Source organism: Quercus robur, chromosome 6 (genome assembly GCF_932294415.1).
Source record: "Quercus robur chromosome 6, dhQueRobu3.1, whole genome shotgun sequence".
Taxonomy (NCBI): domain Eukaryota; kingdom Viridiplantae; phylum Streptophyta; class Magnoliopsida; order Fagales; family Fagaceae; genus Quercus; species Quercus robur.
Genome location: NC_065539.1, coordinates 27,811,261 through 27,833,746, shown reverse-complemented (window position 1 = coordinate 27,833,746; position 22,486 = coordinate 27,811,261). Strand labels below are relative to the sequence as shown.

The window sequence follows — 22,486 nt, the reverse complement described above, 5'->3', positions numbered from 1 at the left end:
TTGGGGGTCTAAACGTTCAAGGGTGTTTAGACACATATTTGAACTTTCAGGGTTTGACTAGACTTGGGAAAGGAACCAAAAGTAAGAATATGGCACTGAAGGCCAAAAGTAATGAGACTGATGAGTCTTCAGATGATGAAGATTCCAAAATGAAGTCCTACATCACTAGGTAGTTTAAGAAGTTCATGATGAATGCCAATGTGAAAGGTTTTGACAAGGACCGTAAGCAATCTAGTTCTTCTCAATTCAAAAATCAAGACAGAGGGAAGAAGGATGCTTAGGATGGCGTTCAATATATTATTTCCTTCGGACCAAAGTGCTTCGGATGTTAAGGTTTTGGACACATGAAACAAGAATGTCTAACATATCTTAAGTCAATTGGGAAAAGCAAAGCTCTTGCTGCTACCTTGAGTGATACAAAGCCTGAAACTGAGTCAGATGACAGTGATGATGAGGGAATCTTGAGTGTTTTCACTGCCACAGTGGATCCTACTAAGGGGATCGTAGAAGTAGTGGATGAAGAAAAGGACTTAGTGGAATCCAAGTTCGAGAAGATGGATGAACAGGATGACATCCATACAGCCTATGCAAAGTTATACAAGGTATCTGAAAAGTATGAGAAGTTGTATAGGCTGTCTACTAAGAAGCTTAGTGAAGTGGAGCTGGAATGAGAGGAGCTATCCACAAAGGTTGATGAAGCTAATTAAACGATTGGAGCACTAAGGTTTGAGAACAACTACTTGGCTGAAAGAACCAAGAAGCTTGAAGTAGAATTGTTCCAAGTTCGAGCTCAGTTAGAGAGGACTTCCAATGCAAAGTTGGATGAAATGCTAAACCTCCATAAATCAACTTTTAACAGAACCGGCTTAGGGTATGAACTCTCTAACTCTTCTCATATTGCCTCCTCTAGTAAAACTATTTTTGTCTCACCTGCTAATAATGAAAATAATAAGAATAATGAAACTAAAATTGAGATAGCTAGTGAGAACAATCTAGACAAAGGAAAATCTATTCTAGGAGCACCCCCTAAGATAGAGAAGAAAGAGACTAGAGACCCTAAGAGCAATAAGGCTAAAAATAAGAAGTCTCAACAAAAGAAGCCACATTTCTATCATCACCGTGGAGCTTCGGGACACTCAACAGAGCAATAGTGTGTTATCATTTGGTGGTTAAGGTCAAATTCCACCATCTTTGGGTCCTCTTGGAGATCTTCTCAAGGCCCTTATAGTCCTTTCGAATGTGAACAATTTCAATTCTTCCCCTTTACCTCCGGAACAAAGTTTCAACTCTAGGAAAGGATCTTCCTCCAAGACCAAAGTTTGGAAAGAAAAAGGCTCAAAGTGATTCAGTCAATTTTTCTCTCTCTCTCTCTCCTTTTATGTTTTTGCATTACTTATGTGTTTTGCTTTCTTGTTTTTGAGTTAGTCTAGTTTTAGACTTTGTATGCTTACATGTTTTTTTTTTTTTTTGTTTTTTTTAGTTTTGTTTTATTTTGTTTTACATAGAAAAATAAATAAATAAATTGAAAAATAAAAAAAAAAAATACAAAAACAATGTGTTTGTGTATATTGGTACTTGTGTACTTTGGATGACCTTTGAAACAAAGTTTCTAAACTTTGTATCTCTTGTGGCTTAGATGAGCATTTCTATGCATAACTAAGCAAGTAAGCTTTGTAGCTCGTGTTTGTGATGAGTATGATCAAGTGATCTTGTACTCTTTATACTCTAATCACTCTTTTTGACTGGAAGGACTAGAAAATCCTAAAAGAAATGCATAAATAACCATTTCAACACTAAAGCCCACCAATCATGTATAACATCTGCATGCTCTGGCATAGCAAAATTGTGATGTTTTTAGCTTACATAATTAGGTATTTCTTTTCTCTCTAGATATGCCCATGCATGGAATGTTCAAAAAGAAAAATATGCAAAGAACATGAAAAGCAAAAAGATCAAAATGCTTTTAAAAATGGTTGTAAGCGTATTTCTAGGAGATGTAGGAGTTATATGATTTACTTCAAAGGTGATAGTCCCCATCAAATGGTTATGATTGTGTGTGAAGTGTATTAGATCACCTCATATCTTAAATCTTCATAATATGAGACACTTATGCACTCTTGCTATATTTCACACACAACACGCACACTCTTTGCTACTTTTGATACATATGCAAGTACAATGTGATTTGGCCATCACAAGAAATACACGTGTTAATATATGTTCACTAAACTGTCTTAACTTGTTTTTGAAATATAAAATTGGTTAGACTTGTTTAGTCTGTGTGTGTGTGTTTTGGATCTATGGTTGCTTTGCATATATGTTGAGAGATGTTTTGAGAGCTTAACATGTTGATTGGATCTTTGGTTGAGTAGCTTGCTTGTTGCTTTTATCTCTTTATGTTTTTCCTCCTTGAAAAACTCCTTTCTTCAAGCTCGACAACTTCTCTTTCTATCGAGGCTTCTTTCTCTTTTCTCAATAGATTCTCAATCCATTGAGGAATTTTCCTATGCTCTCTGCCTTCTTGATAGCATCTCGATAGATTATCGATCCATTGAGATTTCTGGGTTTCTTCTCGATAGAATCTCGACAACTTCTCGATCCATCGAGATTTCTGGGTTCCTGGCTTACACATTCTCGACAGCTTCTTTGATCCATCGAGCCAAATTTCTGTGCTCTCTGTCTGCTTGATATTTGTTCGACAGATTCTCGATCCATTGAGACACTCTTTTTTCCGTTGATAAATCCTCAATAGCACCTTGACAAATTCATTTTTGTCGAGATTTAAAGCTCGACAAATTCTCAATAGGAACCTCGATCCATCAAGCTGAGTTTTCTATTTAAGGTTGAGGCGTGATTTCATTTTATGGTATGAACTTAAAATCCTTCCTCTCTCTTATAAATTTCATACATTAAACCTAGGTTTTGTGGTTTTTGCTATATTTTGGGGTTTTTGAGATTTTTGTAAATATTATGGGTTGGGGTATGTGTATCTGATCTTATATGCCATGCATTGCATCCTCAATGCATTATAACAATGTTTCATGCATATTTAGATGTGTGTGATTGATTATTGTTGTTGAGTGCTGTTAGGTTTGGATTGGGTGAACCCCATGATGCTCTTATATTCTCATGTCATATGTTTATGCATTTTTAATGCATACTTTCTTTTCTTATCTACTCTAAACATGTGTTTCCTTATGTTCTCTCTCTCTCTGTCGTATAGACCTATTTATGGCACCTAGACAAAAAAAGTCTGTTCCAACTCGGGATCCTCGTAAAGGTTTCGGGTCATCGTCTTCTATTCCCTCCATTCCTTCTTCCGTTCGGTTCCGTGATGAGAAATACAAATTAGATTTCTTTGAGAACTTTCAGGACCGTTGTGTTCATTTGGAATGCTAGGTCATCTTGTCGGATTTCTCCGATATTGCTCTACTTGAAGTCATTCGGATTCGGGGATGGGAGTCCCTCTGTGGGAAACCTGAGAGGTGTCTGGTCATATTCATTCAAGATTTTTACTCCAACATGCATGCCACCGATACCTCTGTGGCTCAGTTTGCTATGACATTCAGAGGTACACGTATCGTAGTTACCTCAGACCTTATTGTCGAGGTGCTACATGTTCCTAGGGTAGCGCACCTGACTACCCTAGTTGTAAGCATCTCAGGATGGTGTCTAAAGACAAGCTTGTCTCTCACTTTTATGAGAAACCTTCTCTTTGGGGTGGTTTTCTAAACACCCCTTGCTCGGGCTTTGCAAAAGGTCCAAGATTTTTGAACATGGTGATGACCTTCACTCTCACTCCATGGTCTCAGTATAACTCCATCATTGAGCCTTGTGCTCATTTCCTTTTGTCTCTCATGGAGGGTCTCCCTATAGACTTTCCATCTCACTTTATAGAGTCTGTCATAGACGTCTATACACGTGATAAGGTTATCTTCCCTTTGGCTATCACACATATCCTTACACACTTTCACTGTCATGGGTGCTATTAGTGTCGGTTCTATCCAATAGAGTGAGGCTCAGCTTCAGTCGAAGCGGCCACGAATGGAGACAACTGATCCTACAACATCTGCTATTACACCTTCATCTACGGCTCTTTCCACCTCTGCTCCTTCTTCTTTAGCAGCTGGTGTGTCTCTTGAGGCTATCATGGAGCAACTTCAATAGATGCACGCTGACTTTGGTGGTCGTCTAGACTATCTCACTGATGAGATATGTCAGATGAACACCCGAGTGGGTCACATTGCTTGCCGGCAGGCTCGCATGGTTGGTTTTGCTCCTTCTCCTTCTCTAGAGCGTTCTGCAACTTCTACTTTTGAGGACGATGATAAGGATGATGAGGATGGTGCCAGCTCTTCTAGTGATGACGAGATGACAACCTCTCAGTGACTTGCCTTTTGTCATTCGTGACAAAAAGGGGAAGTAGTTTTAAGTTTGAGAGTAGTCTTGTACTTAAGGGGAGAGTTAGTATAGGACTTTATTTGATAGGGGAAGTGTATATAGTATTAAGGAATGTAGTGAGGACTTTATGTATTTTCTTTTCTTCTTTATTTACATTAGCCTCTTGTATACCAGTCTTGTGACCATTTTATTACATGCATTGTACTTTATTCTTATATATATGATGATGATGTATGTTTTATTCACCTACCCCTACATGTGTTGTTTCTTTTCTCTCTTTATACACATGTTTCTTTACGTACACAATCCTTATTTCTGTTTCACACATGATGCCTTGATGAGTTTTGTTTAAGTGTTTCAGAAAGACATGTTGTGAAAGTCTATCATGATATGAACTCTTTTCTTGCCAAAATTTTCAAGAGTTTGTAGTAGGGATAGATTTACTTTGTAATACAACAAGTGGTTATGAGTTTAGTGATTTAAGACTTCTCTCATGATTATTTGTTTTGTTGTGGTTTTGTCACGGATTGCCAAAGGGGGAGATTATTAGGGACATATTTTATGTAATTGGCTAATCCTTTGACAAAATGCACTTTACTTGTAATTAGGTAGATCTAGGATGGCTTTAAGACTGCAAGGAACATGTTGTTCAAGTCAAGTGTTAAAGCCGTGAATATCTGACCAAGAAACAAGTGAAGAAGAGTTGTTCATTAAAGCTCGACAGCAATCTTGACAGAAAGACTTCTATCGAGATTTAAAGTCGAAGCTCGACAGAAGCTCGACACAAGATGTTTCTGTCAAGACTTATGAAATCAGAAATTCTAGATCTGATTTTCAGCCCATGCTTGTATATTTGTATAGGGTTTCTTTTCTCACAACTCTAGACATATATAAGGCTTATTTTAAAGGCCGTTATACAAAGAGAACATATGCAGAAAGTGACCTAGTTCATTATTCTCTCTAAAGAAGCTACTGTGTCTTTACGCCAAGGGTTTTGTGACCAAGGAGCTTCCTGATCTTCATTGTTGATGAATTGAAGAACTTTGTAGCCAACAACTTCTTCAAGTTGCTGAAGTTAGTCACATACTGGGATCCCTGCACATTGGTTAGTCATGTACTGGGATTCATGCATCAAGGGAAAGATTGCCGATAAAATAAAAGTCCAATTGGGTATTGGGTAAGGGTTCAACTGTAGGTTGGTATTTTGGGATAGGCCAAAAGGTTTGGTAAGATTCCTTATACTTGTAACCACTTGTGATTGATAATAATGGATTCTTAGGAGTGGTGACCTTAAATTCACCCAGTGGGCTTTTGCCTCGAAAGTTTTCCCCATTCGTAAACAAATCACCCGTGTCAAATTTAATTCTGCATTTAGTTTAGTTGGTGATTTGTTTGTGCTGCCACACTATTGCATGAAATTTAATCTAATTAATTAACTTGGGTAATTAATCAATTAATTGCAAGGGGTCAATACATTTTTTCCCTATCAATTTTTTATGAGAGGCATTTTCATTTGGTTGTTGGGATTTTTGAATGGACATTCTTGGAACAGGGCATTTTGGTGGATATCACGTTGATTGGAAAAAAAAATTGGGGTTGATTATATTTCTCACGTGAGGCATCTTTTGTTTATTGTAGAATCTCAAAAGCCGAGGTAGCCATTAGTTGTTGAAATAAAGGTGGGACGTGCTATCACCAGACATTAGAAATGTCATCAATGGAGTCAGCTTCGAGAAATTTTTCCAAGCTCTTTGGGATCATGATACCATTGAGTACAAAGATCTTCAATTGCTTGTTGCATTGTCTGAGTGGTTCTGGGACACCATTTGTGCCTTCCACTTTCTAGGTATTTGGTGAGGTGATGCTAATACCTTATGATTTCTTAGCCATTACTGGCTTAAAATTGGGTGGTGAAAGAATTGAAGGTCACAACACCATTTCACCAATTGAAGTTAAGACTTATTTAGGTGTGAACCCTTCTAGAGTTATTGGTAGGAATGTATCCTTGATGTGGTTGTTTTCTAACATTGATAAGTGTAAGAGTGTGGAAACTAGTACTCAAATGTTTATGCTTCTTTTCATTGGGACCCTCTTGTGTCCTAACTTGGGGAGCATGATGAGTTTACGTTATTTATGGAGCTTAAGGGACATTAACCAGATCAAAGATTATGATTGGGGTGGCATGGCTTATGCTACTCTTACACTTTACTAGTCTTTCAAGCATAGGAGGTGCACCATTCGTTTGGCAGGTAAAATTTAAATTCTTGATCAGGTATATTTTGCAAAGGTTATTTGTGTTGTTGTCATTTGTTGATTTTTTGTAGGTTTGGATGTATGAATATCTCGAAGTTGGGCCACAACTTTTGGAAGACGTTGCTGATGTATTTCCAAAGTTTCTTCGTTGGATGCCTAAGTATCGTCGGTCGACGCTCCTCAAGCGTTCTTTTTAGGCTTGGCGGATAGTGATTGATGGCTTAGATGCCGAGGATGTGAGTTTTATTTATTTATTTTTGGTGCATTGGTGGAAGTTTGATTTGATTTGGTTTGATTTTTTGTGTGTGTGGGTACGTCTTCTCTTTTCATTTTGGACTCTTTGTGATGTTTAATTGGTGTTGGACCCTTGGGCTGGATGTGAGGATTATGTTGAATGTGCATGGGCTTTGGAGTTGAATGGGCATCAGGTCTTGTTTGAATGTGGCCATGGTAGATACTGGTGTCTTGGAGATCGGGTCTTCCATAAGTTCAACATCTGTACCCTTCTGAAGTGATCGCTACTCATCCTTGTCCTTCAATCCGATTGGCCCACCTTCTAGCTAATGAAGAAATAGCTCGTGCAAGGGTTGGTCGCACCATTTCTAGGATACCGGAGGACTATCTTGAGTTCATCAAGACTCATTTGTAGGGTCGCTTAATTGATACCTTAGGAGCATCGGTGAGGTCCTTCTCTTTCCAAATTAATTTGCATCATAATCTACATTATCTTTGTCATTTTGTCATTTGTTAAAGTGTCTGAATGTTGCATCTTTAGGCTTCGTCTCATGGAGCTAGGAGTCCTCCTCCTAGCAATGTTGGTGGTCCTCTTGCTTCTTTTGTAGAGACATCCCCCAATTTTCCAGCATGGCAATATGAGATAATGAATCTTAATGGGTCTTACAGCTTTGTGGATCTAGACAAGCTAGAATATACTTTGAATTTTCCTTGGAATGGCTCGGTATATTTCTAAACCTTCAGCCTTTTATCTCATGCTCTTTGTCTGTTTGGTTGTTGGCCTTATGCACCAAGTTGGCGATGATCTCATGGAGGAAATCATGCGGATGATTGGAGGCTTATAACAAGTTGCACACACCCAATCCTCCCAATATATGCTCAATGAAGTGAATTGGATAAGAGATGATATTCTCCTACTGACTTTTGCTTGAGATTCATAGTAGTGGACTTAACACTTGCCTTTGATGATTTTCTTGTAGAATAACCAAATGGCAAGTGTTGAGGCTAACACACAGGCTTTGGAAGAAAGAATCAAGAATCTTCAATTTCAAGATAGGCGGCAAGAACCTCAATTTTATACCGATCAAGAGCAACAAGGGAACACAGAGGGTGGTTCTTCTAGAGGTGGGCCTAAAAGATCTTCTCTCTGGCAGACTTGAAGTCTAGATGATGCATGACTTGTATTTTTATTTTCCTACAAGAAACAAAATATCCCCTAGTCAGATAATTTGTACTAATTTTCAACACTAGCTCTTCAACTTTAGATGACTTTGGTCTTGCAAGGATTTAGATGAGACAAGTTTAGAGTAAACTTGATGAAGCTTTGTAGTGCAAAAATTTGAATTTATCTGGCCAATCTTGACATGTAGTCTCACCTGAATAAGGCACAGCCGAAAGCCCCTATTTTGGAAATTTATGCATGGGGATTCTTTTTTTTTTTTTAAGAAAAGGGGATAAGGCATGGCCGAATGCCCATAATTTGACAATCAATGTGATTTTTGAGAAGTTTCATTGCATGATGACCTTTATTGAAGTGAAAACAGAGCCAAAATAGACCAAAAATGTGCCAAAATGCGAAATAAGTCAAAAGTTGTTGGAAAATCTGGTTTTGTATCTCATACAAAACACACAGCAGAAGCAACAATCATAGATCTACTTCATTCATGAGAGATAACATGTAACCTTGGATTCTAGAACAAAGAATAGAAAGCGTACCATGATGCAGTGAAATTCAAAACCAAAACTTGAGAATACCTTTTATCTTTATCTCAATTCCACATGGTGCCCAAGAAGTGTGGTCTTTCAATCAGTCTTTTTGTACATTGATTCTCAAAGAAAAATCCTTCTTCTTCTCCTTTCAGAGAAAAACTATTTTCTTTTCTTTTCATCATACGTACATTCTAACCACCTTTGTAGTTACTTTATTTAATAACTCTTATTAAATAAAAACTGATTATCTAATTGGGTTAGCCTTTTAGGCCTACCCAATTGGGCTTTAGTTTGTGGCTTGAGATGGGACCAAAGGGAACAAATAAGACTCTAGCTCCAATGGGTCTTGGGCTTTTTTGTCAACTCTTGACAAATCCAAAGTTACCAATAATTATATTCAATACCACTATAACAATATAATTGCACTCTAGGCCTTATTAATAAAATATATCGCAAGACTTTATTATACATGCAACCCCTTCATTAAAATATTCGTAGTAATAAAAAGTCATGAATGTAGACTGCCACTTTGAAAATTACTACATCTTAATCCTTGAGTACTTGGTTTAATCCTTTATGTTATTCATCATATATTTATGAAATCCAATTTCATAAATATATACTTTAGTAACTTCTTACTAAAGTGGTTAGGCTCAACACTCTAAATAACCAAACCCATTAAACTTATCTCAAGGGAATATTTTATATCTTCGTTAAGAGATTATGAATTCCATCTTGAGAATATATGTTCCATCAACATTAAATGTGCCTGCCCAACATACTAAGGTTTTGATCGTGACTTATAGATCTCACTCCTGATATATCAAAGCAACCTACACCTCATGATCAGGTCCATTATTCTCTTAGGATTTAGAGTTGATGTAAATAGAAGTCGTGAGATTTATTATTCATTTGACAGTCGTGAGGAGAATAATAAATCTCACAGCAGTCCATTTCAATATGTCTTAACTCTTAAAACATATCAACATACCAACTAGAAGTCTCCACTTCCATGATCAAGACAAATCATCTTAGTTGATATGTTATAGTCTTCGCAGATGAAATGCCCAATTTCATCACCGACTACGAACTAAAATTCCAAGTTTACAAAAAACTTGTGATTTATATTTTCTGTGACTAAATCACATACTATGCATCTCATGGACTAAGATAATGTCCCATTAGTTCATTTATAGATAGTCTCATATAATTAAATAATTTAATTATTTATGGCATGCCAATAAATTAGATTTTAGGGCATAAACCCCAACAATCTCCCACTTGCCCTCTAAGACAATTTACCATATATCCGACACTTATCTCCTTTTAGAGTAGTTCACAATCACTCTAAGGTAAGGTTTGGAAATAAGTTTAAGCCAGATCTATTGCATAACTTATCTTTCTCTACTACTACTTCTCACGTACTCATATCTCTCTAATGAGATGATACTTACGCTTAATGTGTATCTTCACCACCTAGGATTAACACATATCTTGAAGTATAACTTCATGAATCACTATCAAACTACAAGTCAGGGACTAAGTGCCGATCGGCACTTTTAGGCGGCCAACTAGCACATCCAATTTTAGTTCGATTTTCGCTTCTTTTTACACATTTTTGGGTTTTTTCAAAAAAAAAAAAAAAAAATTTTATCTGTTTTGGACTGTGAAACACTTTCCTAGTTAACTTCAAACTCTCTAGACATATTTAAACATGATTAGAGATTAAAATTAAAATAAAAATAAAATAAATAAATAAATAAACCTATCCTAGCATTAAATATGCAAACAATATCTGCATCAAAACAATCAAGTGATAGCTATCAAACAAAAGAATCATTCATGGCCAACAATCAAGATCCTTCTCATTCAATTGCACAAGATATCAATAGATGGGTTCGTAGCTTTGATTTTGCTACCAAGACCAATTTCATCGCCTTCAAATTAGAAGGGATCAAATCTCTAAGGAACATCAAGATTAATTGGGAATTTCTTCGTGCCACTGTAAAGTTTTAGGACACTAAAGATCATGTCTTCTGGTTTGGTACTACTGAACTCTGTCCTACTATTGAAGAATTTTCTGCCATCGTGGGTTACGAGTTTAGAAAAAAATCTATAGCAATTTCTTGTGACCCTAAACACAAGGATATTTTATTTGATGCACAAGGCTTATTCATCGATGTATTCATGTTATGTCTGACAACATGCAGAAAAACTTTGCTTTAGATCTATGCTTCATGGGAGAGTTCTTGCTTTGCTCTAAAAGACATGGCTTTGTAGATGCTCGAGCCATAGGAATCATTGGTCAAGTTAGGGATGGTGATAATCCTGCTTCTCTGATCCTAACAAAAACTCTTTTAGGGTTAGACTCTGTATTTCTTGGTAGAGAATCACAGCAATTTCTCGGGAGTCCCCTGAATTTGTAAATATGGTCGATGGAGAGATTGGACATGATAGCTACACATACTGTTTCCAATTATGGTCTTAGTAATTTCCCTAGCAGGGCTGTCCTTAAAACCAAGTGTTAGATTGAAAAAGATTGGGTTAAATTTTTAGAAAAGAAATCAAGCCTTTTAAATTGTTGGAACTGTTATTGGTGGAAGTGTCCACCTTTTCTGTTGCGATCTACAAGATCAGATCATATCTTCTTGGTTGGCTTAAGGAGGGCAACTTTCTATAAGGCTGATAGACTCTTGAGACAATTCTAGTATGAGTAAGGGATGCCTGGTGGTAAAGGAAGAAAGCATTTTATTCTTGTGGACACAACTCCTACTTTTTGAAAGGAACATGCTATTAGGCTTGGACATGGCTGACTGAGTAGATCGATCCTTTGTTAATGTTCACTTTCACAGGATGATTGTGGAATACTCTAACTAGCTAGTGGACAAGATTGTGGATAGAGAAACTAACATGGTTTCTATGAGAGAATAGTTTCTTGGAGATGGCAAAGGCAAGCAAGAGGATGGCAACTATGAATTCAAGGGAAGTGATAGAGATAACGGGTTAGCTGCCACAAATGGAACAAGTGACTAGTGGAAGAAGAAGAAGAAGTTGAAGAAGACCTGATTCTTTTATTTTTAGCTTTGAACATGTTTATTTAGGAAGTTAGTTCAAAAATTTTAACTTTAGAATTATTTAGAACTTTCAGCTTCATGATTTTGTTTAGGGTTTGTGTCTTGTTTAAGGTTTGGGTTTATCTTTAGGGTTTATGTTTGTGTTGATAGAATGAAATGGTTTGATCGGGCAAATTTTTTTATTTTTTTATTTTCTCAAATGCTTGATGGGTGAATGATGGGTTTGAGTAAGTTGTGACCGGACCTATATATGGTTGCCTATGTACCTTCTTGGTAGAAGGATCAGGTCATCACATCGTTCATTTTATTTGCCTTAATTTTTGCTTAGGCCGCCCTTTCAGGTTTTTAACCTAGCATGCTCTCTCACTCTCCTCTTTTTTTTTCTTTTTCTTTTTTTAACTCTCCTTTTGCGTAGACCACCCTTTCGTGTTTTTAATCTACCTTCTTTTTTTTTTTTTTAGCCTTAATTTTTGCCTAGGCCGCCCTTTCGGGTTTTCAACCTAGCTGGCATTCTTTTTTTTTTTTTTTTTGAGGACAAACCTAAGAAAGAAAAATTAAATAATTTACAACCACCTCAAAGGTGGCAATTCTTCAAACAACCACCTCAGATGTGGTATTTCTTTAGTTAATCCATATTGGTTGGCTTAGTAAAACGGTTTGCTTCTAAGTACATCAACCTTACTACTCCTCCAGAGTATATCTGCTTGATAATATATGGACCTACCCAATTCTGCTTGAACTTCCCATTCGTTTCTTGGATCGAGGCTTGAATCTCCTTCAATACTAAGTCTCCTGTCTTCAAATCCCTAGCTCTTAATTTCTTTTCAAAAACTTTTCTAAGTCTCCTTTGGTAACTTTGGATGTGATATAGGGCTTTAAGCATCTTCTCATCCATCATGCATAACTGATCATACCTACTCTACAACCAATCCACTACTGGGATTTCACTCTCCAATACTGTTCTCAGTGAACGAATACCCATCTTAATAGGAATAAATGCCTCAATTCCATACACAAATGAATAAAGGGTGGCTCTTCTGGATGACCGAATTGATGTCCTATACCCCTAAAGTGCATAGGGTAACTGTAAATGTCAACCCTTGTAGTTCTTTGTGCTTTTCTTCAAAATCCACCCTATGTTCTTATTTACAGCCTCAATTGCTCCATTTGTCTAGGGATGATAGGGTGACGATTTGTGGTGTTGAATATTGAACTCTCAAAGTAGCTTCTCCATTTCTCCTTTGAAATGCAACTCATTATCTGAAATTATTTCATGTGGTACCCCATATCAATAGATGATATTAGTCTGAATGAACTGTGTAACTTTCTTCAAGTTCAATACCGTGTATGAGGAAGCTTCAACCCATTTAGTAAAGTAATCAATAGCCACCAATATGAATTCATGACCATTCGATGCTATTGGGTGGATCTTCCCAATAATATCTATTCCTCATGTAGAGAATGGCAATGGCGAAGTCATAGTATGTAACGGCATTGGTGGCATGTGCTTCAAATTTCCATAGATCTGGCATTGATGACATTTTTGAACATGAGTTGCACAATCTACTTCCATAATGGTCCAGTAATAACTTTGTCTCATTATCTTCCATGACAACATGTATGCATTCATAGATGGCCCATAACTTGACTCATGGACCTCTTTAATTACTTGCTATGCTTCCGTAGTAGTCACACAAAGGAGATGAATTACATCATATGATCTTCTATACAACCTCTCACCACAAATGATGTAATTAGCAAACAACCTCTGGATAGTCAATTGATCATTCTTATCTGCAGACTTTAGGTATGTCCCCTCTTTGAGATACTGTAACTTATCTAAATACCATTCGCCTTCTCCATTCGGTTCTTCATCTCCCTATATCGACATGCAATAAGCCGACTCTTCCTTTTGCTCAACCACTATTGGCAGGGCTTGAACTTCTTCAGGTCCATCCTGTTAGGACATATGTGAATTGTGTTAGGAACATATGTCAATATAGAATTACCTAATCCTTTAACAAAACACACTTGTAATTAGGTAGATCTAGGATGTGTTTAATGCTTCAAGGAACAAAGTTTCAAGTTCAAGTGTTAAAGCCATGCAAATCTATCCAAGAATCAAGTGAAGAAGTGCTGGATTTTAACTCTCGACAGCTAGTATCTATCGAGGTTTAAAAGGCTATTTAAGCCCGATGCTTGACAACTACTTAATAGATAGGGTATCTATCGAGATTTAAGAAAATCAGTTTTTCAGATCTAATTTCACTCCAATCCGTGTATAGATGTTTAGGCTTTCCTTTCTCACAACCCTAAACTTAAGGGCCATCATAGCTAATGCACATCAATGAAAAAAAATTTCACAAGCATATTATGGGGAATTCCTTCTTAAGCAATTGAAAAAGTGGTTCGTATGTCATGGTGAGTTGGGCTATGAACTTGCTTATGTATCGAATCCTCCCTAAAAACCCTTGGATCTCCTTTTCAGTCCTTGGAAGTTTCATCTCTACAATTTCCTTGATCTTCTTGAGATCTACGTTAATTCCTCTCTGGCTTACCATGAACCCCAATAACTTTCCTGACGTCACACCGAAAGTGTACTTCTTTGGATTCAGCCGGAGCTTATAGAATTGAATCCATTCAAAGAATTTCTGTATAGTTGGTATGTGCCCTTCACGGTCTTTGGACTTCACTATCATATCATCCACACAAACTTCAATTATTTTGTGTATCAAATCATGCAACAGAGTAGTGGCTACCCACTAGTAAGTGGCACTAGCATTCTTAAGGCCAAATGGTATTACCTTGTAACAATAGGTCCCCCATGGAGTAATAAAGTATGTCTTTTCCATATCTTCTGGAGCCATTTTTATCTGATTGTATCCTAAAAAGCCATCCATGAATGATAGCAATGCATGTCCATCCGTATTATCAACCAAAATATCAATATAAGGCAACGAAAAATCATTCTTAGGGTTGGTTTTGTTAAGATCTCTAAAGTCTACACACATCTTCACCTTCCCATCTTTCTTCGGCATTGGAACCACACTAGCTAACCATTCTGGGTAGTTTATGACCCTCTAGAATTTTGCATTATATTGTTTCTCAACTTCTTCCTTGATCTTGAGAGTCCATTCTAGCTTCATCCTTCTCAGCTTTTGTTTGATTGGCTTCATCAGTGTATGTAGTTAATGAGCCAAATTCTGAATTATGAAATGAACCGAATTCGAGAATCTCCCTACCATACTTATTATATTGGGGGCTCAATTTTGGACTGACATTTGTAATGCAACTCCAATCCGAAGGGCGTCCATAAGGGTATTAATCATAATCTCCCCCTACAGCTTCCACATCATTTGCTATGTCTTCATCATAATAGTCCACCTCGTCATAAGAATTATCTTCACAGAAGGTTCCCGCATCCTCATCTTCTCTATCACTAGGGGGTTCACCCTTATCAATACCACTGTCTCGGATACCATAGTCTTCATTGTCACTTCCTTCACAGTCACTGTCTTCGCTGTCATTGTCTCCACCATCATTGTCCTCACTATCATCACTATAACTATCTTTACTGTCACTATCATAACTATTACTGTCCTTGCTATCGCTAACTTCATTGTCCTTGCTAGGGGCTTCTCCTTCTTCATCATCTTCATCATCTATCCTTGCTTTGGAAGGATCCTTTAGTGCGTGTTGGCAGGCTTCCCAATATTCTTCCTCCTCCATGTTAAAGATAGCATCACCCAACAGTGTAGTCATAGCATCGGGATCCATATAATCTGCCTAATCAGTTGGGACCCAATCTTTATTTCTGATGAGAATGCAAAATGTCATATTTTTCTCCCTTAATTTTTAGTCTTTTATATTTATTTGGTGCCCAAATGTACTCATTATTCTTATATTTTGATTTAGGATGCAAATGGAGGCATTAAGTGCAAAACGTAGCTAATTAGGCGATTCTGGACAGCTTTGACATTGCTTCATAATCTCAGCATAACTCTCTCATCCAAGCTCCGATTGAGATAATTCAAGTTATGGGACACCAAGAAAAAGCTCTACAACTTTCATTTTTTGAGTTTTGAGAGATACGGGCTTCATCAAGGTCGAAATCGAGCTTGAAGTTGCTGCACCTGCACAGTTGACGTTCTGGAATGTTCCTTTACCTGCAATTCTAATACGCAGATCTGATGCGGTTTATTTTTGGAAGCTTCCAGATCTGATGCACGAAAATTCCAGCTGAAAAACACCACTTTCCTAGTTATATTAGGACTTTGTTTTATTTTTAATATTTTTCCTTAATTAGTCAAATTTGGATATTATTATTCATAATATTTTTAGGAGATTTTGTAAGCTTGGAAAAGGGGGAATTAACAAGTAAAAGGGGGAGGAGAAATCATAATTGGACACACACGCCGCTCTCTCCCCTCTTCACTAATTTTCTCCTTTGAGTTTCTGTCATGGCCCTGCGTGGCTAAAACTTTTATACTTGGTTGAAGGAAACTGAAGCCTAGGAATCAATAAAATTGTGAGATCTAATTTGTTTTTATTGTTCAATTTATGCTTTGAATATCGAATGTTCTTCTGTGCCAATTTTCATGATTGTCTCGTCTAGTTACTAGGAGGCCTACTAGTTTATTATTTGTCGCAATATACTGCTAGGTTAGATATCAAATCCGTGATTGTTTGATCTCTCTAATTTGTGAAGCAACCAAGATTTAATGATTTGCTGCGTCAGAAATTATTAAATCTTAGGAAGAACGCTCGACTAAATTAAATACAACCGCTTGTGCTTGTGTTGTTTAGTTTCATCAATCTCTCTAATTCTTAAGGCTGCTACTATATTAAACCTTTAGCGCTTGTCTTGGGTAGTTTAGTAGTTAGGGTTTATTAGATCGCTTGTTTTCTAATTAACTACGACTAAGGAGAGATAGGAAAATAGTTCCAACGGTGAATATTCAAAGTGTGAATTGATATATACTTGCATCGATGATCAGTTGTAAAATTCCGATGGTGGATGTTGACTTAGACCAAGGTTTGTTCTTTTGATTGCATTTGATACTTTAATTTGAATTATTCCTTAGTTTTTTTCTTAAAATTTTTTTCATTATACTCAACCATCCCCCCCTCCTTGTTCACGTAGCATAAAATTAGGCTAGATACTCTCTGTGGGAACAATCCTTACTCGCACTACTACATATATTTTTAGGAGTATAGGTTTTATTTTTGGTTGCCTATGACAGCACACCAATTTCTCTCCTTTACTTTAGGAAGCTTTACGTCATAATCGAGGAATAATTCAAATGTAGGCAACATTGTTTTCGATTCTGGATCTTATCTTGGTTCAGGAAACCCCCAGTAATGCTGGCAATCTCTAGCTTTGATAAACTTCCCATTCAATGTAGGAGTGTATGGCTTTAAAGGTTCTGGGGGGCTAGAAAGCCCCTTTGCCTTAGCTTTTGCACGGGTCATCTTCTTCAAATCCATCTCCAATAAGTCTTCATCTGTAGGTTTATAGCCTAACCCAAAAGATGGCATGGTTGTGGGAATTGTTGGGGGGTCTGAATGGCTGCCCCTTTCATGGTCTTCCCTAGACTCATCCCTGGGAAATAGCTCATCTTCCTCATCATTACTACCACATTTTCGTTGCCATAAGGATCAAAGTCCATGGGGATTTTTTCAACTTCTTTTGTCCTTCTTTCAAAACTAGGCTTCTTGATCTCAAGGCCCTCTAGGATTACTGGTTCCTTCTTAAATTAAATACCAAAAATAGGCTCTAGGACTATTAGAGTGTCCCCATATATAGGGTTACTCGCTATCATGAATCCATGGTCACCCAAGAAGCATATTGAAGCATGAAGCTATGTTTAATACTTGAAACTCCACCTTTTGAACCATAGGCCTAATGGTGAGCTTCAGTGTTACTATCCCCAAAACTTCCCTTCTGCTATTGTCATATGCTCTCACATGCTGATCAGATGGCACAAAATCTTCAACACTCAAGCACATACAACTTATGGTTTTCAATGGACACAAATTCAAAGCACTTCCATCATCAATTAGAACCATTGGTATCCTCTTTTGCTAAGCATCCATAGTAATATGCAACGGGTCATTATTATGCTTCCCTTTTTTAGTCAAATCCTTGTCAGAATAGGAAATAGTAAGCTCCCTACTTATAGATTCAATTATAACATTCAAATCCTGAGAAGTGGTGATTGTAGGGACTTGGATTTGATTGAAAAGATCTACCAGATTCTGGCAGTGTTTGTAAGAGGCCATGAGTAAACCCCATAAGGGTATGTTTGTTTATGTCTTCTGTAGTTGCTTAAGAACCCCATCCTCCTCATTAGGTGTTTATTGGGATGCCTTGTTAGGGCTTTCACAGGGTTGTCTGTTTCCAAATGTGGGGGGTTTGAAGTGTCTCCCCCCTCCCCCCCCTTATGATGTGGACAATTTTTGATTGGTCACTTGGTTCAATATCTTGGGGGTTTGAAGTGTCTCCCCCCATATATGGGTGTTGGATTATCAGAGTGGGGTTTGAAGTGTCTCCCTTCATATGTGGATGTTGGGTAAGTTGGGATTTCTGAATTATCCTCACTCCATATGTCATATCCTGTTGTACATGTAATACCCATTAACTCTTCCCACGTCATCATAAAGCATTCAGGGATGTCATAGATCAAATCAGATGGGTCCTCCTCTCCTTCTTCCTCAGGAATCAAACAGTTAATCCATGATCCTCCCCCAAAATTATGATTAGGAAAAGATTGTTGGTGTATTAGCCCTTGTAGGCGGTGTAATCATTTTTGTGTCTATTAAATCCTGAATTGCAAGACAAAGATTATAACACTTGTTAGTGTCATGTCCTAGGCCTTGATGGTAGGCACACCTTTTGCTCACATCAAATTTAGTGGGTAATGGATTTGGGACTGGTCTTGGGTCTAAGGGTTTTAGTAACCCTTTTTCTTTAAACTTTTCAAACACCTGACTTGTTGGCATGTAAAGTTCATGAAATTCTCTCATAGGCCTTGGAGGCAGTCCTTGTGATACTTGCACTAGGGCAATGAGTTGGTATGGATTAGTTTTATATATGTTGGATATTTCTACAGTTTTAGAGTTATAAGGCCCAAAATTCCTTTTAAATTTAGGTGCATCTTCATTTTGTATAGTCCCATTATTTATTGCATCCTCAATTTGAGTCCCAACAACTATTAAGGCCTTAAAATTTGGAAAATATTGAGCAAATAAATACTTATGATATATAGGCAACAAATTCTTTACAACCATTGTCAATTGTTCCTCTTCATTAGGTCTATTCATCATCTGGGCAACTTTGGACCTCCATTTAGTCATGAAGGCTAAAAAGGACTCCTTAGGCTCTTGCTTGGTAGTCTCCAAGTCCCTTCTCGTCACATCTACCTCTATATTGTACTTATATTGGCTGTGGAATTCACTACATATGTCCACCCAATTTCGAGCTCTAGTATCTTCCATGTTAAGAAACCATCTGAGGGTGGCTTCGGTTAGGATATTTTGAAACATTTGTGCTAACATCTCTTTAGTTGCTCCCAAAGGCTACATAGCCCTCATGTACATCTTCAAGTGAGACTTAGGGCAACTAGTGCCATCAAATTTGTCCAAGACTGGCATCTTGAGCTTTAGAGGTAGCCTTACGTCTGGGAAAAGAGAGAGTGATTGATAATTCATGAGATCATCCACCCTCCGTGCCCTCTTGATCATCTCTTCCATCTTGCCTATCTTCTCATTGATCTTCTTTTCACTCTCCTAGACGGGGGAAGTCCGATCAGTCTTCTCTCCTTTTTTACTATTCTTCATATTCTGGAACTATTGCACCATAAGATTCATGTCTTCCCTTGGTTGGATTTGTCTAGGCACCATTGTGTTTAACAACTCTTGAGTACTCATCTGCTCTTTAGCATTTTGGTGTTCCTTTCCTTCTTCCATGGTGACAGAGTCTTTAGATCTCTTGTGGCTTGGGCTATCTGGTAAATCAAACACTAGGTTGCGGTGCTACAACTGTGAGGTACCTTCAATGCATAAGGGCTTCAATACTGTGATGGGCTTGGAACTAGAACTTGCTTGGCTATCACTCTTCGGCACTCTTTGGAGTCTTCCATCCGATCTTGACCAGATTTTCCCCTAAGAAAAGGTAGGTTGGCTCAATTAAGGCTAGGTCCCCATCTATTTCAATCCAATCAATCAAAACAAACACACGTAGGATGCAATGCAATTTTAACATGGACCGGCCTAAGGACAGGTTCAAAGTCATTACATTGTAAGGTGGGTTTGTTGTTTTATTGTTTCCCATAGCTAGGACATTACACCTCCCAACTTGTAACGTAATGAACATTATGTTGGTCCAAACGGCATGGTTTATCCTTTTCAGTCAACAAGAAATGATCCAATGACTTTGGGCCATAAGTTGGTGAGTTCACCACTGGATACCCAAAATCAATAAAGACTGGTGATCCATAATTACTACCACCAGATTTTTAAAGAGGAGTTTCAAAATAATTTTTAAATTAACAGAAAAAATGAATTTTTGATGAAAAAAATTCAGATTTGATTTTTAAAATAAAAAAGAATGGATTTTAAAAAGAGTTCTCTAATATGATTTTTAAAATACAAAAGAGATGATCTTTTAAAGAAGAATTTTTAAATCTGGTTTTTTAATTTAGAAAACAAAAGAGATTTTTAATAAAATTTCCAAATCTGATTTTTCAATTAAAGAACAGAATGAACTTCAAAGAGAAAATTCAAATCTGATTTTTTATTTAGAAAACAAAAGAGGCTTTGAAAATAATTTTCAGATATGATTTTTGATTTAGAAAAAAGAATGGGATTTTGAAAATAAATTTCAGATTTGATTTTTAGTTTAGAAAAAGAATGAGATTTTGAAAATAAATTTTAGATATGATTTTTAGTTTTGAAAAAGAATGAAATTTTGAAAATAAATTTCAAATTTGATTTTTAGTTTAGAAAAAAAAAAATGAGATTTTGAATGTAATTTTTAGATCTGGTTTTAATTTACATAGAGCTATATCTAAGATATTTTCATATGTATTATACATCTACATGATCAAACACATGAACATAAACAAACAATCATGATATGTTTACTTGAAATAAAGAAAGAACCCAAAAACAGAAGAAAGATCATGTTAGAGAGGCATGGAGAATTGAATTGGATGCACAAATATGTAAATAAAAAATTAGAAGCTTACTTGCATTAATGCATCAATGAATTCTACAAGGGAATGGGAAAATTACTTTAGAGTTAGAGAGAGGGTGAGTCTCTCTAAGTCCTAAAGAAATTATACTTAATAGAATAGAAAGTCTTAAAGTTGAATTTATAGAATTTCTTTAACATTAAGGGCAGGGGGGGTGCTGAATTCTGAATTTAATTCTATGTTTATGGAGGTATTGTGCTTAAAAAATAAGCTAGGGTTGCATAGAAAATCAGCAGATACGAGTTAGGTCGAGTTTTACCCCTAAAAAATTGAATCTAGAATGTTTTAACTTGATCTAAAAATTTCTGGGCCAGATTGGGAACCCATGCCAATTAGAACTGTGGAAGTGCCGATTGGCACTCTTGAGTGCTCAACCCATTTTTCTCTTTTGGTTCAATTTCAACTTTTTTTTAGGCATTTTCTGAGCTAGGAATTGTACTTGGACTTTTTTTAAGCTTGTATTCCAAATAAAATCCATTTTAATTTCATAATTAGGTCCTCAAAAGAATAATTATCTGAAAGATAACTATTCTGAAAAAGCTTAATTATCAACAATTCCCTTATTATCTAATTATCCATTTTATTCCTATGCAACCAAGCTTATTGTTGATCAAATCCAACAACCAATCACATATATTATTTAATTAATTTTAATTATTGATCAATCAAAATTAATTTCAGTCAATCACATGTGATAGGCTTCACCCACACAAAATGCATGCAAACCATGAAAACTTGATGTCATGATATCTTTCAAGTCAACAGTTTGATTTGGGAACTGGGCATATCGTCACAATCGTTAGAATCTCAAGATCATTTTTATGATATGTGATGAATGATTTAATGCATGAAATGCAATTATGATTTTTGAGTATTCAGAATGATCATTTCAGTCATCTTCCAAGATTAAATTATGGGTATAAAATTGAGTGTCTACAGAATGCCCCTCATTGACAAAGCTTGAAAAGTGAATGTTAATGTAAAACAAAGATACTGGTTTTAGCAACCATGATTTAATCGAGGTTGATTTTTCAAAGATTTCCTAGCCCTAGAACCTAAAACCTTAGGACATAGAACTAGTGTTTTATTGTCATACCAAAAAAAAAAAAAAAAAAAAAAAAAAGGAGAAATGTTGACATCTAGACTGCTTCATGATTGATGAACCTGGGTAAAGGCTTGAATACCGATATTTGAAAACCATATCTGCTTAATTTGAAATCTAGCATGATTGAGAACTATATTTGCTCAATCTGGACTTTGGGGTGACTGAGAACTGTATTCGCTCAATCTAAAAATCTAGAATCCGACTGAGAACTATATTTGCTCAATCTGGAAATTTGGAAGCCGACTGAGAATATTTCCGCTCAATCTGGACTTTGGGATGATTGAGAATGGTATTTGCTCAATATGAAAATCTGGAATCCGACTGAAAACTATACTTGCTCAATATGAAAATCTGGAATCTGATTGAAAACTATATTTGCTCAATCTGGACATTGAGGTGACTAAGAACTGTATTTGCTCAATTTGAAAATCTAGAATTTGACTGAGAACTGTATT

General features: G+C 36.6%; 1 protein-coding gene across 1 annotated transcript; it reads right to left on the bottom strand.

Annotated features, from left to right (window-relative positions):
- Positions 1-14,993: 14,993 nt before the first annotated feature.
- LOC126690069 (uncharacterized) lies at positions 14,994-15,449 on the bottom strand. The gene has a single exon (XM_050385204.1). The coding sequence runs from the start codon at positions 15,447-15,449 to the stop codon at positions 14,994-14,996; it is 456 nt and encodes a 151-aa protein (XP_050241161.1).
- Between the last annotated feature and the right edge of the window lie 7,037 nt (positions 15,450-22,486).

What these genes read in the sequence shown, in the direction of transcription:
- LOC126690069 (XM_050385204.1), bottom strand. Translation starts at nt 15,449, where the DNA reads ATGGATCCCGATGCTATGACTACACTGTTGGGTGATGCTATCTTTAAC.